This window comes from Schistocerca piceifrons, chromosome 10 (genome assembly GCF_021461385.2).
Source record: "Schistocerca piceifrons isolate TAMUIC-IGC-003096 chromosome 10, iqSchPice1.1, whole genome shotgun sequence".
In the NCBI taxonomy this organism is placed as follows: Eukaryota; Metazoa; Arthropoda; class Insecta; order Orthoptera; family Acrididae; genus Schistocerca; species Schistocerca piceifrons.
Genome location: NC_060147.1, coordinates 97,132,080 through 97,147,624, shown reverse-complemented (window position 1 = coordinate 97,147,624; position 15,545 = coordinate 97,132,080). Strand labels below are relative to the sequence as shown.

The 15,545-nt window shown below is 40.4% G+C and overlaps 1 protein-coding gene across 3 annotated transcripts in view; it reads left to right on the top strand.

Moving 5' to 3' along the window:
• Nucleotides 1–15,545, top strand: part of LOC124718951 (aminopeptidase Ey-like) — a 273,185-nt gene that overhangs the window by 99,603 nt on the left and 158,037 nt on the right. For all 3 annotated transcript variants that reach the window (XM_047244618.1, XM_047244617.1, XM_047244619.1), the window contains exons 7-8: nt 6,522–6,597; nt 9,002–9,160. In XM_047244618.1, the coding sequence (XP_047100574.1) occupies nt 6,522–6,597; nt 9,002–9,160 (235 nt within the window). The remainder of the gene's footprint in view (nt 1–6,521; nt 6,598–9,001; nt 9,161–15,545) is intronic.

The following is a 15,545-nucleotide window of genomic DNA, read 5'->3' as shown; positions in this document are numbered from 1 at the left end:
TCGACTGCTGCCCTGGCCAGCACATTCTCCAGATCTCTCACCAACTGAAAACGTCTGGTCAATGGTGGCCGAGCAACTGGCTTGTCACAATACGCCAGTCACTACTGTTGATGAACTGTGGTATCATGTTGAAGCTGCATGGGCAGCTGTACCTGTACACACCATCCAAGCTCTGTTTGACTCAATGCCCAGTCGTATCAAGGCCGTTATCACGGCCAGAGATGGTTGTTCTGGGTACTGATTTCTCAGGATCTATGCACCCAAATTGCGTGAAAATGTAATCACATGTCAGTTCTAGTATAATTGTCCAATGAATACTGGTTTATCATCTGCATTTCTTCTTGGTGTAGCAATTTTAATGGCCAGTAGTGTAGATCGGAGAAACGGACCCATCCACTATATTGGTATATGGCTGTTTTTAATCTGTGACATACTGTCTTTTTGCGGCATTTTGTTTTGATGGACAATGAATGTTGGTAAAAATGATTCCAAGCTTTTTCTGATCTAATATTTTAATCATATGTCACCTGAAAATGTGGCTTTTAGCACCACAAAGCAGTAGTGGTACAGTAATAAAGGACCAAGAAAAAGTTATATCAACCCTTCTGCAATGTCCCTTATCAATTACTGGCAATGCTGTGAACAGACACACTGAGACAAGTATTTTTTTTTTTTTTCTTTTTTCTTTGTGCAGACACTGTTAACACTACATGGAATACAGATATGAGAGACTTCTAATACTAATGCAAGAAACAATTATGGACAGAATATGTGTAAATCTCTGAGCACTGTGCTACACTCCTAGAGGGAGAAATTTATTCGTACTATTCTGTAATGGCAATTGCAGCTTTCATCAGAGAAACGCAACTTCCCCCACCATGAGCATTCCTCACTTTACAGACAGACTGTACCTCCCCAGCATGTCTTGTCCAGCTCTTATATGTGAGTAGACAAAATGACTTCACTGATGTTATGTTTATATAGCGAAGTTATTTTCAGTTTGTTAAATGAGTGCTTATTTGCAGCTGTTCAGCGAGCTTTTATGTAAAAAACGTTCCTATAAACAGTGGTTGTGAAGTGTTTTAACTTTTAAATGTGTTGTTGTCAGTGACCTAATTAGCATTTGTGGGAAAGTGATTGGATTGGTAAACATGGCGTCTTGTTGCTCTCTTTCATTGACAGCATATTTTAAAGCCATGTAAGTGTGTTGCAGTCACTTGGTGAATTAATGAATGACCAGAAAGTTATTGCATTTTTTTCACCATTAGGCGTGTTAGTTGTAGATCATGTGTGTTTCTTCCATTCAGGAATTGCTCATATCTGTAGGGTGGGCTGCACTGAGTGGGATCACATACCACACATCCACAGTATGTCTCGCAAGGTGAGTATGGATATGTCTGGTGGGATGAGACTGATCATGTTCTGGTCTAGAGCAGTAATCTGCTGTAATGAATTACTCGACTTGTGTTGAAAGATCTAATGACCTGGTGAACTACTTCTGTAGTAGAGCTTGCCATTGTAAGCCATTGGGGCTGTTTGGGTGTTGGTAGGGGCAAGACTAGGGTGAGGTGAGCTGGATAACACAAAAAGATGCATAAAAATACATAAAAGACACGCAAAAACACGATCAAATATGTAAAAATACACACAGTTATGTAAAAATACACATAAATAAGTAAATATTATATTTAAAATTTTTCCCACGTGGAATGTTTCCTTCTATTATATAAATAAGTAAATATACACACAAATAAGTAAATGTACACACAAATAAGTAAATATAGACACAAATAAAATACTTTAAAAAGTACAAAAACATGAGGAGTACAGAACAGATGAGATATGGAAATATGTGGATTTTGGGATAAGGGAAGAGATGTAGGGGGGGGGGGGGGGGGGATTAGTTAGGTCAAGGTTCACAAGTTTGTATGGCACGGGTAGGTGTGGAAACTATCACACAAAAATATCCAACAAGGTGTGAAGAAATGAGATCAAAAAGAGTAATTATAATTCTTGGCAAGAAGAATTTGGGGCATGAGCAACGGCACCAACAATTCACACAATCACGTAGCCATGTGTTGTGCACAGACTGGATAGTTGATAGAGTGTGGCTCTAATGTCAGAGCATGTGCTGTTGGAAGGTGATGGAAAACATGAGGGAATGAAGAGAAAGAATGGACAGTGAGTAGAGAAATGCATTAAAGAATAACAACGGAGGAAAGCATCACAAATTTGTGGGATGTAAGAAAAGCCATTAGGTAAAAGCCAAACAATGGAAAGAACAGATTGCTACTCACCGTGAAGATGAAAAGACTGTTACATGCTGCGCTTTTGTCCAAAGCTTTCTTCAGAAAAGAAAAGAAAAACTTACACACATTCGCTCAGTCAGGCACACCTCACACAAATGACCACTATTGCTGTCTGGTCTGGCCAGACTGAAACTGTTATGTCGAACAAAAGGAGCAGTCTGGAGTGAGGCAGAGAATGGGAGGGCGGGAGCAAGTAGTGTATGGGTGAAGAGAGAGAAGAGTTCTGTCCAGAGGAGCACGCAGGGGCTACTGTAGAAGGCAGCAGGGTAAGGCTGTGAGATACAACATCAGAGGGTGGTGAGGGAGGGCAGTGGGAGAATAGGAGTGGAAAAGGAGAGGAGCAAAGAGGGGAATAGACTGGTGGGTGTGTTGGCCGAGTGCTGTGCACAGTGAGAATGAGGGGATGTGAACTGATAGGACAAAGGGGGCGGAAATTTTTGGGGGGGGGGGGGGGGGGGGGGGGAGCGGGGGTGTAGGGACAGTAGATTACCACGGATTGAGGCTGGAGTAATTTTGGGAGCAAAGAATGTATTGTAAGGATAACTCCCATCTGCACTGTTTAGAAAAGCTGGTGACCGAAGGGACTGCCCAGATGGTCCAGGTTATGAAGTAGGCATTGAAATTGTGCATATCATGTCCAGCTGCATATTGTGTCAGAAGGTGGTTCACTGTGCTTTTGGTCACAATTTTATGGTAGTTGTATTATTGATCAGGTGCAACTGAAGCTTTGATACGAACTGTCGGACTTGTCTCTGAAAATGAGAGAGATGGAGATAGCGACATTGGACCCTCTGGTGGTATTACAAGTGCTGTTCTGCTGTGCACCAAACGTCCAGTGTCAAACAGTGACTGTTATTTGTCTTTGACAATACGTCAAACAGTGATCAGCACTTACCTGATAGTACTCCCCACAGACTGCAAATTTTGCTTTCACGTCCTGGGTTAATGTTAACACAATGAGACAAAAATGCTACATAATTTGTGCAAGAAGTCTATTAAAAGACTGATAGAGTGTGGTATAACTAATTATAATAACAATTTTTAACAAATTGAGAAATGTATAGATTGTTAAAAGATTATAAATATAATCACGGATGTGACCTCACAGTTCGGTATCGTGTTACTACTGCTCAGTATCTCTTAGTGTGAATCACTCTTTGCCTCACTCATTAGTGGTATGTTTGGCTGTTGTGAATTTTTAAAGAAGGTTCAATGTAACTTGCAAATGAACTGAAACAGGAATATTTTTATTTGCATCGTTACTTGTGTAGCAAGTTTCCAGGATCTAAAGTCGTCTCCTTCCTGAGCTGAGCTAAACTAATGATGTGACATTTGTTCTGTGTTTATACTCCGCTGCTCTGTAAATAATTTAAAGTACTACAGTAGCAGTTGTATTAATATAGCTAAATTCCTCGTATGAAAATTATTCTGTGAAAAATGTACTTACGGCAGTAGTTGCATATTAATAGTACACATTTAAACAACAATTTGTTCCTCACTGTATATGTGAATGGAACTTGGAGAAAGCCAAATACATGGTACAATGTCAAGCACTTTATAGAGGTTTGTAGAGTAGATGTGGTTGGAGATGGAGTTTGATCTGTGCAAGTAAGAATGGGGCACTACTCTCAAATGTGAGCCAGGGTATCAGTGAGGAGTTTCACATATAGTATTGAATTATTATGCCACAGAGGCAGGTGAATAAATGAATGAATGAATTAAAGCTGAAAATTCTCCATATTTTCTCATATGTGAATATCACAGTTGGAGTTGCTATTCTGTTGCACAACAGGACGCTGTATTACTTAACTGTAATTGACAGGTGTTCGAATGCTTCACTACTTTTGACCCAAAGTATTATGTTACCTGTGATTCTTAGCATTACTATAATTTTGTTCTGTTTGCAATTTGTTTGTTTTCGAGACTTATTTTCCAGTTTGTTCACAATTTCCTTGACACTGTTGGCCTACCTCACAACATTCCTCATGCGATCTAGTCTTTGTCGATTATACTCTTTCATTACTCTGATTCAGTTTTTATGAAATAGAATGGTCACAGTTTTTAAGGAAGCAGGTTGTCGTTCAGATGGGACAGAGTTCAATTCCTAATGTACCACACGATTTGGACTTATATTCGGGAGGATGACAGTTCAAAGCTACGTCCAGCCATCCTGATATAGGTTTTCCATGATTTCCCTAAATTGCTTCAGGCAAATGCCAGGACTGTCCCTTTGAAAGGGCACTGCCAATTTCCTTCCCTTTCCCTAGTCCGAGCTTGTGCTCCATCTGTAACAACCTTGTTGTCAACAGGATGTAAGACATTAATCTCCTTCTTCTTCTACCATATGATTTACTACTTTTGGCACATGCTGGCATGGCTCGTGTGATAAGAAAAGGGTGGATTGTTCACTTTATCTTTATCTGATGACCTTGATGTCAAAGGAATTTTGAAACTGTTGCCGTCCTGAGTTCTTTCAATGTAAGTTGAACAGGTGGAGTAGATTATCATGTGTCTGGGGATTTTATCTCATTCTCTTCAGAATTTTAAATATCTTAATTTCATTGCACTTATTGAAAACTCTCTATACTTATAAGTGTTGCCATTACTGTTTATATACCCCCAATTAAAGTTACTTCGCAATTGATTTTTCACTGAGTTGAATGGTGGGGGTCGTCAGCCATCCAAACGTTGTTCTTTCTTGAATGCCTCATGCTCACTGTGTTTTATAGGCAGTATAATATTGCTTCTATTATACAATTTACACTGGTGGAAAAAAAATCACAACACTATGAAGGAGTTGTGCAACATAAATGAGTTTGGTGGGAGTGTTTGTACATCTGAAAGAAGATGTCTATTCAGGATTTTGCACCAGTCACGTAAAGAGTGGCACTAGTAGCACCAGTATGAGGATGCAAATCTGGTTTCCTTTAAATACATATCAGTCAAGAGCATTAGTTACATTTGAGGATGTGGAAAGTTGATGTCAGTCAAGAATGCCTTTAAGTTGGCAAAGATGCCATTATCAGCACCTAACTGTGTTCGAACGTGGTCATGTAATGGGGCTGTGAGAAGCTGGATGTTTCTTCTGCAATACTTGAGAAAGGCTTGGCAGGAATGCAGCCACTATACACGATTGCCGGCAATGTTGGTCAGAGGAATGTATGGTCACAAGAAGAGGGAACAGCTTTGTGTTCGGCGTATGGCTCTGTTGCAGCAGCAATTTGAGCAGCAGTTGGCACCAGAGTGACACAGTGAACGGTTACAAATCTGTTCCTTCAAGGACAGCTCTGAGCCAAAAGCCTTGTTGCATGCAATGCACTGACCTAAAGCACCATCATTTGTGGCTTCAGTGGTGTCAAGTGAGAGCTTATTGGAGGGCAGTATGGAGGCCTGCAGTGTTTTCTGATGAAAGCTGGTTCTACATGGGTGCCAGTGATGTTGGTGTGTTAATTAGCAGAGAGCCAGTTGCGGGGCCTGCAACCGACCTGTGTGTACGCTGGGCACAGTGGACCTACACCTGGAGTTATGGCCTGGGGTATGATTTCATATGACATGAGGGGTGCTATTGTGGTTGTTCCCTGAACCCTGACTGCAAATTTGTACATCAGTCTGGTGATTTGACCTGTTGTGCTGAGATTGAACAGCATTCAGACAATGTTTCCCAGCAGGACTATGCTTGCCCATATACTGCTGTTGTAGCCCAGCTTGATCTACAGGGTGTCAACATTTTGCCTTGGCCTGCTCGATCTCCAGATCTGTATCCACTCGAACACAATGGGACATCAACAGATTAAAACTCCAGTGACATCCACAAACAGTATTAACCATCTCTGTATTGACCAACCAAGTCAACAGTCATGGAACTCCATCCCACAAACTGACATTTGGCACCTGTACAATACAATGCATACATGTTTGCAAATGTCTGAACAGCCCGGCAATTGCATTGGTTATGAATATTACCAGTATTTCGCATTTGTGGTGGCTTATCTTGCACATTAACGTGTAATCTTGCAGAGTTAGTCACTTAAATATGTTACCTAGACAAATAGAATCTTGAAATTTCATTACTCTACATTATTTTCATTGTTGTGATTTTTTCCCACCAGTGTATGTTATTATATTATATTATTCATATTGTATTGCATTACTTTATAATATACAATTTAGAAATAGCATGTTATTCCTTGATATCACATATTTATATTTCAGTGGTCCCAAAGGGAAGAAGCAGAGTTTCTGCATTAGGTCATGAACCACACAAACCAGACATCCGGGGCCAAGAAAGGTAAGCCCTTAGAATATATCTCTTATTGGAAACAGTGATTATTATTATTTTTAGGTAGCAGATTTTAAAACTAATATTTTGTCATACATTTGTATCACTGACCAAGGGAAACTGATGCTATGGTGTCAGCTGTTGTTTGTCTCTGGAAATGAGAGGGATTGAGACAGCAATGCTGGACCCCTGGTATTATTATAAGTGGTGTGCTGTCATGCACCAGATGTCCAGTGTCGGTTAAACAGTCGTCATCATTTTTTTTATATACTTCATACAGTGACTGGCACTTTTGTCTGGCAATACTCCAAACAGACCGTCAGTTTTCCTTTCACAACCTGGACGAACTATTTTTCCCCAGAAATTTATGTAGTTTTAATGCAGCATAGACAATATGATCATGCATTTCTTACACACATCTTGTGGAACCTAATGCTCATCTACAGGTCCATAACTGATTCATATATGAAGGCCATTTAAAAACTTCTACATAGTACACATGGACATCGCACATGAAGTGTAAGTTGTGGCCAGACTTTGAGCTATCACCACTTGTTTTGAGTGGGATATTGTGACTTAATATGTACGTGGAAAATGAGTCAGGTCATATCACACATAGTAAAGAGTGCTCTTACAACAAAACTGAAAGTTTGTGGGGAAAAACATGCACTGAAATGCACAAAACTCTAGTAGTAGTTTGTGGGGATAGTGTACTTTATCAACTGGCTGTGTTGACCTTGAATATATATCTGACTGCATGATAGATAAAGTTATTCCCTACATTAACCTTCTAGAATTCAGAGAGTAAGTACTATATCTTCCAAAGAATGAATGTTCTGCTCTTAAAATCCTGGGAACACACAACTTTGACTGTATGTATTAGTGATCACTGTGCTCAAATTCTTACAATGAATGCTGCAGGAAGCTCAAAACTAAATGGAATAAGATGCAATGTGAGGAAATTCAGTACAAACAATGTGGAATATTTTTGTTTTTGGAGTTTAATTAAGATCATCTAAACACATTAATCCACAATAGTCAGTATACTCGAGAACTGGAAAATGTGGTGAACTGTGATCATTGCAATGGGAAAGGTTAAAAAATTGGGTGTTTGGGTATGAAATGCTCTAAGCCAAAAATCACAAAATTTAGCAAGTGGCCATATGTGCATCTCTGCTAGCTCATCATCAGCTGGCTCATGACCAACACATACCATTATCATCCTGTGTCATTACTGATGATGCAAAATGGTGTCTTTATGCTAAGATAAGGAAAAGAAAGGAATGACTGAGCCCAATCAAAGCAGCAACACCTGTACAAGGACCTCCGTGCATCCACAAAAGATAATGTTATTCGTCTGGTGGAAAGGCGATGCTATGGTGTGCTACAAATTGCTTCACTGAGGTGTAACCACCACCACTGATACTATTGCCAGCAACTGAGATGTCTTGCAGATGCAGTCCAAGAAAAACGATCAGAAAGACTGCGTGAAGTGATGCTACTCCATGATAATGCCTGCTTGCATTTTCACCTTCTCTGCTCTCTGTCAACCAGCATTCAAGGAACCTCCTTTCTGTATGAAAATGTGCTCCAAATGTAGCTCAATGTGGGTTTTGCTGCCCCAAAACAATGTTATTTCTACAGTCGTGGCATGGAAAAGTTAGCCCAGCATTGTAAGATTGTTGTAAATAGTGAAGGAGAACATATCATTGATGACTAAGGTCTCTGTTATGTGTATCTGTTGTGTTTATTAAGCTTATGGAAAAACACTACGAACTTGTGCATTAACCCAAAGAACCATCACATGAAAATGTTGTGGGGAAGATGATCCACAGACTGTGTTTTATTGGCAGAACACATAGACGATGTAACAAATCTACTAAAGAGACTGCCTTCACTATGCTTGTCCATCCTCTTCTGGAGTACTGCTGCACTGTGTGGGATCATTAGGAGATAAGATTGAAGGTCATTGAAAAAAATTCAAAGAAGTGCAGTTCATCTTGCACTATCATGAAATAGGGGAGAGTATTTCACAAAGGCACTACATGAGTTGGAGTGGCAGTCAGTGAAATAAAGGCATTTTTTACTGTGGCAAGATCTTTGTACGATATTCCAATCACCAGCTTTCTCTTCTGAAAGTGAAAATATTTTAGTGGTGCCCACCTACATTGGGAGAAATGATCATGACAATAAAATGGAAAAATTTAAGTGTTTGTTTTTCCTGCCCACTTCTTGAGACTGAGACAGTAGAGAAATAGTGTGAAAGCAGTTTGATGAACCTTCTGCCAGGCACCTAAGTCTGTATTGCAGAGTAGTCATGTAGATGCAGAAGCAAATTTAGAGAACTGAAATGTGTTATAGAAATATTGGTGCATGGTTTTCTGTTATGATTTAAATGTTTTCACTGTTCCAGGCATTTGGGAACTGTTCAGCAGAGCAGGGAAACACGTTTGAATGCAAGTTTTGCAACTCCTCAACAGCAAAAATGGTGGCCAGGTACATCTACCTCTACAAATGTGACTGGAAGTGCAGATCCAGTAAAAATACGAATTCTAGTGCAGCCAGGTTTCAGGTACTACACTTTATTCTATTTGTTGCTGTAACTTATGTACCTGTGTTTTGCTTATTGAATTAATTACTCTTGGTGACATTTCTTTCATTCTAAATATATTCATTCCAGTCAGAAGCTAATAAATAATGCAAGGTGTAAAAATAGCTCCTCAATGTATAGTTGAGGGAATGAGTGGTAGGCAGCAGGTCCCCAAATGAAACTGAAACACTGTAGAACTTTCAAAAAATGTCCTCCTTCAGATTTAACTAATACAAAACAGAGGGACAAACACTCACAGTTTATACAGTGTATTAAGTGAGAGAGAGAGCGCGCTTCTGATTCCATCCTTTGATCACTGATGCTGAAGCTTTCTTGCAGAGGAGCTGTTAGCAAATTATATTTATGTTTTGATTTACATCTTCTTCCTGTAATTTATTCATACAAAATAACTTTGTATTTTACACAGTTTGGTATTGGTGGATTGGTATGGCAGTGTGTGTATATGGAAACAGCTTGAACAAGGATGATGAGTGGCTTAGATCTTAAAATGAATTTTTGATGACTTACATCTGTTGTATCTCTTTTGATTACTGTGTATGTCAACCAAGGGTGATATTATTGTGTCCTTGTATGTCATTTTTTGTTTAAAATGGTAATAATTTCATTTAGTTTAAATATGTTTTTGTTAATTACTGCATCTCTCTCTCTCTCTCTCTCTCTCTCTCTCTCTCTCTCTCTCTCTCTCTCTCACACACCCACACCCACACCCACACCCACCCACACACACACACACACCCACACACACACACACACACACACACACACACACACACACACACTGCTTGCATGTGACACAGTGAGGAGAGTATATAAGTGGAGCAGAGGCAAATGGAAAATCATTCCAGCGATAATATGAACCGCAAGTGGAGGAAATCCAGTGACGTAATTGACCTTACAAATAGCGGAATGCTATTCTATGATGCCAATGACTGAGCATCTCAGAAGTCAGCTGTTCGCATGTTGCTGTCGTGAACACTTGTGGAAAGTGGTCGAATGATGGTGAAATGCCAAGTAGCTGGCAAGGTGTTGGACGTACACTCCTCATCACAGAATGTGGAGGTCCTGAGCTTCCCCACTCTGTCAAGCATCTGTGGCAGATCTGATGATGACACAGTGCAGTGCTGGAGCAGGCACAAATGTTTCGGAGCTCACTGTTCAGTCCACATTGTTGAAAATAGGGCTCCGCAGTAGACGACTCCGACTTGTTCACATGTTGAGTCAGTGACATCATCAGTTACTTTTGCAATGGTCACAGGGTCATTGAGATCAGATCAAGGATCAATGGGAAGTCTCATCTGGTTGAATGGATCACTCTGGTCTCGTTTGAATATGCTGTCATCCAGATGAATGGCTGGTCAAAAACACACAGAACTGCAGATATGGGCCAGTGGGGGCAGTATTATGCTATGGGCAAAATTCACCTGTGCATCCCTGGAACATGTGACAGTAGTCTGAGGTACTGTGGCTGCTGTGGATTTGTGAACATTGTTGCAAACCATGTGCTCCCTGACTCGCTTGACGTCTTTCCTAATGGCAACGGTGTGTTCGAGCAATGTCCTTGTTGCAAGCCCAGGTTCATGCTGCAGTGGTTCAAGGAGCATGATGGTAAATACATGTTGATGCGTTGGCCACCAAACTCAACTTATTTGAACCTGATGGAACATATCTCAGATGCTGTCAGGTTCCAGTATCATGCACACAAACTGCTGGCCTGTAATTTATAGGAAGTTATAGGAAGTTCATTGCATCTAGTGACAACCCGCCTCCTCCCCCTCCACCCTCACCACAAGAAACCTACCAAGAACTTGTCAGACCCATTCTGTGCAGGATCGCTGTTATATGGAATCCCAAAGGAGGACAGCACAGTACTAAGCAAGCAATCACTACTGTATCTCCCTCATCTAGCTGTGTTCTCTAAGCATACCAGAGTATGAAGCCACTCTTATTGACTGTAATTTCATGTGCTATGGTTGAGAGAAGTGACACAGATTTAGGTTTTCCATGAGATCCATAATTAATTTCCGATGACACAGAGGCATTAAAAACATTAGGTGCCAGTGGGCATTGATGTATGTCAAAGGGGCAAGTTAAAAATTTGTGCTGGACCAGGACCTGAACCCAGGTGTCTTGTTTACTAGGCATATGCACTGACCACTATGCCATCCAGAGAGAGTGGTCACCCTGGCACGTCTCCCACCAAACTCAAATTCTCAGCTTTTACCACACTACATTAGTAGTGTGTGGTAAAAGTTGAAAATTGGAGTCAGATATGAGGTGCTGTAGGGTAGCCCATGTGGTTTTAGTGACACTGCGCCCTGATGGAATAGTGGTAAGTGCATCTGCCTAGTATGCAGAAGATCTGGGTTTGAATCCTGGTTGGCCCAAATTTTCAACTTGCCTAATCGATATAAGTACTAAAATCATAGCTATAAAATATATTGCAAAAAAAAAATACTCTTTATAGAAGTCTATAAACACTTATTACATTACTCAGAAATTTGTAATTTTAAATGAAATGGAAAACAAATAAGTGACGTGGTCTTCAGATATCTATGTAAGACCCATCTTGGGCTGCAGTTATTTGTGCCTTACTGTCAGTCAGTTGAACTGTGTAGTTCAAAGACTGTAAATCTATAATGTATTTAACTTGTCATGCGAACATAAACATGTGGACAAATGTGTATTGTTATGCAGTTCAACATCTCTAACAAGGATCAGTGGAATGTTGCATGTATTACACAAGGTGCTTTTTAACTTCATTGTTTTTATTTTTAACAAAGTGTGAGTAGTATGCTGCATACTATTCACTACAATGTCAGCATGGAGTGTGCGATACAGTCTTAATGGACCAGGATGTATAACAAAAAGTTTTTTAAAGGTACAAAATTGTAGAATTTAAGTTTCCTTACTTGTAATGGCAAATCATTACAGCTGAAAGTGCCCTAACAAATATGTGTGAAAAGGCTGCTTGCAAACTTTTCAAACTAGTGCTGGTGCCCAGGCAGATCGTGAAAATTAATTCCTTTTGTAAAAGATTTTAATTGGAGTGACATTAATGCTGAGCTAATGGCACCATTTGTATATGCACCATTTGAAGTCTGTGTGTAAAAACATTTACCCTCATTCAGATTTTATGTGCTAAAACAACCACACTTAAGTAAAATTAGAATTATATTAATACCTTTAGCTGCTAACGGGTGTTGATATATATCAACGGGGACAGGTGAAAATGTGTGCCCCGACTGGGACTCGAACCTGGGATCTCCTGCTTACGTGGCAGACACACTACCCATGTCTGAAAGAACAGACACTATATCCATATACACTCCTGGAAATTGAAATAAGAACACCGTGAATTCATTGTCCCAGGAAGGGGAAACTTTATTGACACATTCCTGGGGTCAGATACATCACATGATCACACTGACAGAACCACAGGCACATAGACACAGGCAACAGAGCATGCACAATGTCGGCACTAGTACAGTGTATATCCACCTTTTGCAGCAATGCAGGCTGCTATTCTCCCATGGAGACGATCGTAGAGATGCTGGATGTAGTGCTGTGGAACGGCTTGCCATGCCATTTCCACCTGGCACCTCAGTTGGACCAGCGTTCGTGCTGGACGTGCAGACCGCGTGAGACGACGCTTCATCCAGTCCCAAACATGCTCAATGGGGGACAGATCCGGAGATCTTGCTGGCCAGGGTAGTTGACTTACACCTTCTAGAGCACGTTGGGTGGCACGGGATACATGCGGACGTGCATTGTCCTGTTGGAACAGCAAGTTCCCTTGCCGGTCTAGGAATGGTAGAACGATGGGTTCGATGACGGTTTGGATGTACCGTGCACTATTCAGTGTCCCCTCGACGATCACCAGTGGTGTACGGCCAGTGTAGGAGATCGCTCCCCACACCATGATGCCGGGTGTTGGCCCTGTGTGCCTCGGTCGTATGCAGTCCTGATTGTGGCGCTCACCTGCATGGCGCCAAACACGCATACGACCATCATTGGCACCAAGGCAGAAGCGACTCTCATCGCTGAAGACGACACGTCTCCATTCGTCCCTCCATTCACGCCTGTCGCGACACCATTGGAGGCAGGCTGCACGATGTTGGGGCGTGAGCGGAAGACGGCCTAACGGTGTGTGGGACCGTAGCCCAGCTTCATGGAGACGGTTGCGAATGGTCCTCGCCGATACCCCAGGAGCAACAGTGTCCCTAATTTACTGGGAAGTGGCGGTGCGGTCCCCTACGGCACTGTGTAGGATCCTACGGTCTTGGCGTGCATCCGTGCGTCACTGCGGTCCGGTCCCAGGTCGACGTGCACGTGCACCTTCCACCGACCACTGGTGACAACATCGATGTACTGTGGAGACCTCACGCCCCACGTGTTGAGCAATTCGGCGGTATGTCCACCCGGCCTCCCGCATGCCCACTATACGCCCTCGCTCAAAGTCCGTCAACTGCACATACGGTTCACGTCCACGCTGTCGCGGCATGCTACCAGTGTTAAAGACTGCGATGGAGCTCCGTATGCCACGGCAAACTGGCTGACACTGACGGCGGTGGTGCACAAATGCTGCGCAGCTAGCGCCATTCGACGGCCAACACCGCTGTTCCTGGTGTGTCCGCTGTGCCGTGCGTGTGATCATTGCTTGTACAGCCCTCTCGCAGTGTCTGGAGCAAGTATGGTGGGTCTGACACACCGGTGTCAATGTGTTCTTTTTTCCATTTCCAGGAGTGTAAGTATATACACTTAAATAACTCTTTTTTTCTCAGAGGTTTTGGAAGGGTGCCACTTCTATACTTTTAGCTAGTGTGTATTGGTTTAAACTTAACACAGAGGTATGTAAATGGATGAAGTCAAAATAAAATTATTTTTCTCCCATAACCTTTATCCACTGTTGAGATATGATATTTTAAAGTCAAGATAAAGGTAGCATGTAAAATTCGTTCTTACATAAATGGAATGCATGGAAACAGTTTGAAATGAATCAGATAAATAAAAAAATGCATTCTTATGATAAAACTGAAAACTCAATTTCAAAAATCTAGCTTCATTCATATTTTATGTGCAAAAAGAAAGTTATTTTTTAGCTTTTTTATACACACCCCTTCTATGTTTCAAACTTTTTCCAATCAGTTAAAATTGTGTAGGAAGGTAAACAAATGCATATAATTAATGGGAATCCTGTTGTTTTGTGAAAGCTTTATCCATAGCCGCAATACAGTGGTCTAAAACTGGACATAGAAAGCATGTAAAATCCAGTTTAATGCAATTTTTGTCTGCTGACGCATTTTAAAGTGATACAGATGACAATGAAAACTATATTCTTATGTCACTTATGAGGAGTATTTGCATAAATGTTTCATTGTTCAAATTTTACATGTGAAAAATCATGTGTTTGCACATGAAACTGTGTTTTGTAGAAATGTGTTGCCTTTTAAGTGATGCATTTTGACGTAGGTAATTAAAAAATGCTGGTTATTATGGCTGATTATCGTTTTGTTGTTTATTCATTAAAGATATTATTCACCAATGGCTTAAAATTATCTAAAAAGCATATTTTCCTGTCCTGCAGCAATTAAAAGATCAATTTAGTATTTCTTTTTCTTGGACAGATTTTGCCAGTTCCTCAGACAAATATTTGTTGAACGTTCTGGATTTAGATTTTTGTCTGGCTCCATGGGTCTCACAGACTGTTTCATGAAATACAGTTATTATAGCAAATATTATTCCTCTGCTGATTTTTTTTACAATTACTGAAGTTTTAAAAAAATTACATTCAATCATCTTTCAGTCTCTGTAATTCATATATCTGTTGCTTCTTCAGACATGCAGAACAATGCATATATCAAACACGAATTATGCCCATTCCCCTATAAAATGATACACTGTCTGCTCAAGCATTTAAAGCTTTATTGGTGACCATGCAGAAGATTAAACCAACCCAACAGTTGCTATAAAAATAATTGTCAGAAAAAAGGTCATCTTATTTTTAACCAATAAGAAATGTTTAACTGTATTTTCTTCAAAAACTCTACTATGTTGTTTAGTGGAAAATTCATTTTTGATCAAAACAAGCGTAAGTTTGACAATTTTCTTATGAGATTGAAAAGTTAATAGTATTTTGTCACGTATACATTGTTTTGCAGTTATTCCACTTATTTCAGCCAATAATACACATAATTGTGAATTGGTTGTTGCAACATTTCTCACCAAAATTATTCATGTGGTTGCTTAATATCCAATTATTTATTATTGCATATATTAAATAAACAATGAGAACACTTTTAAGATAAGAGATTGTAACAAGATGTATGCTTTTCAACAGTTTATTATC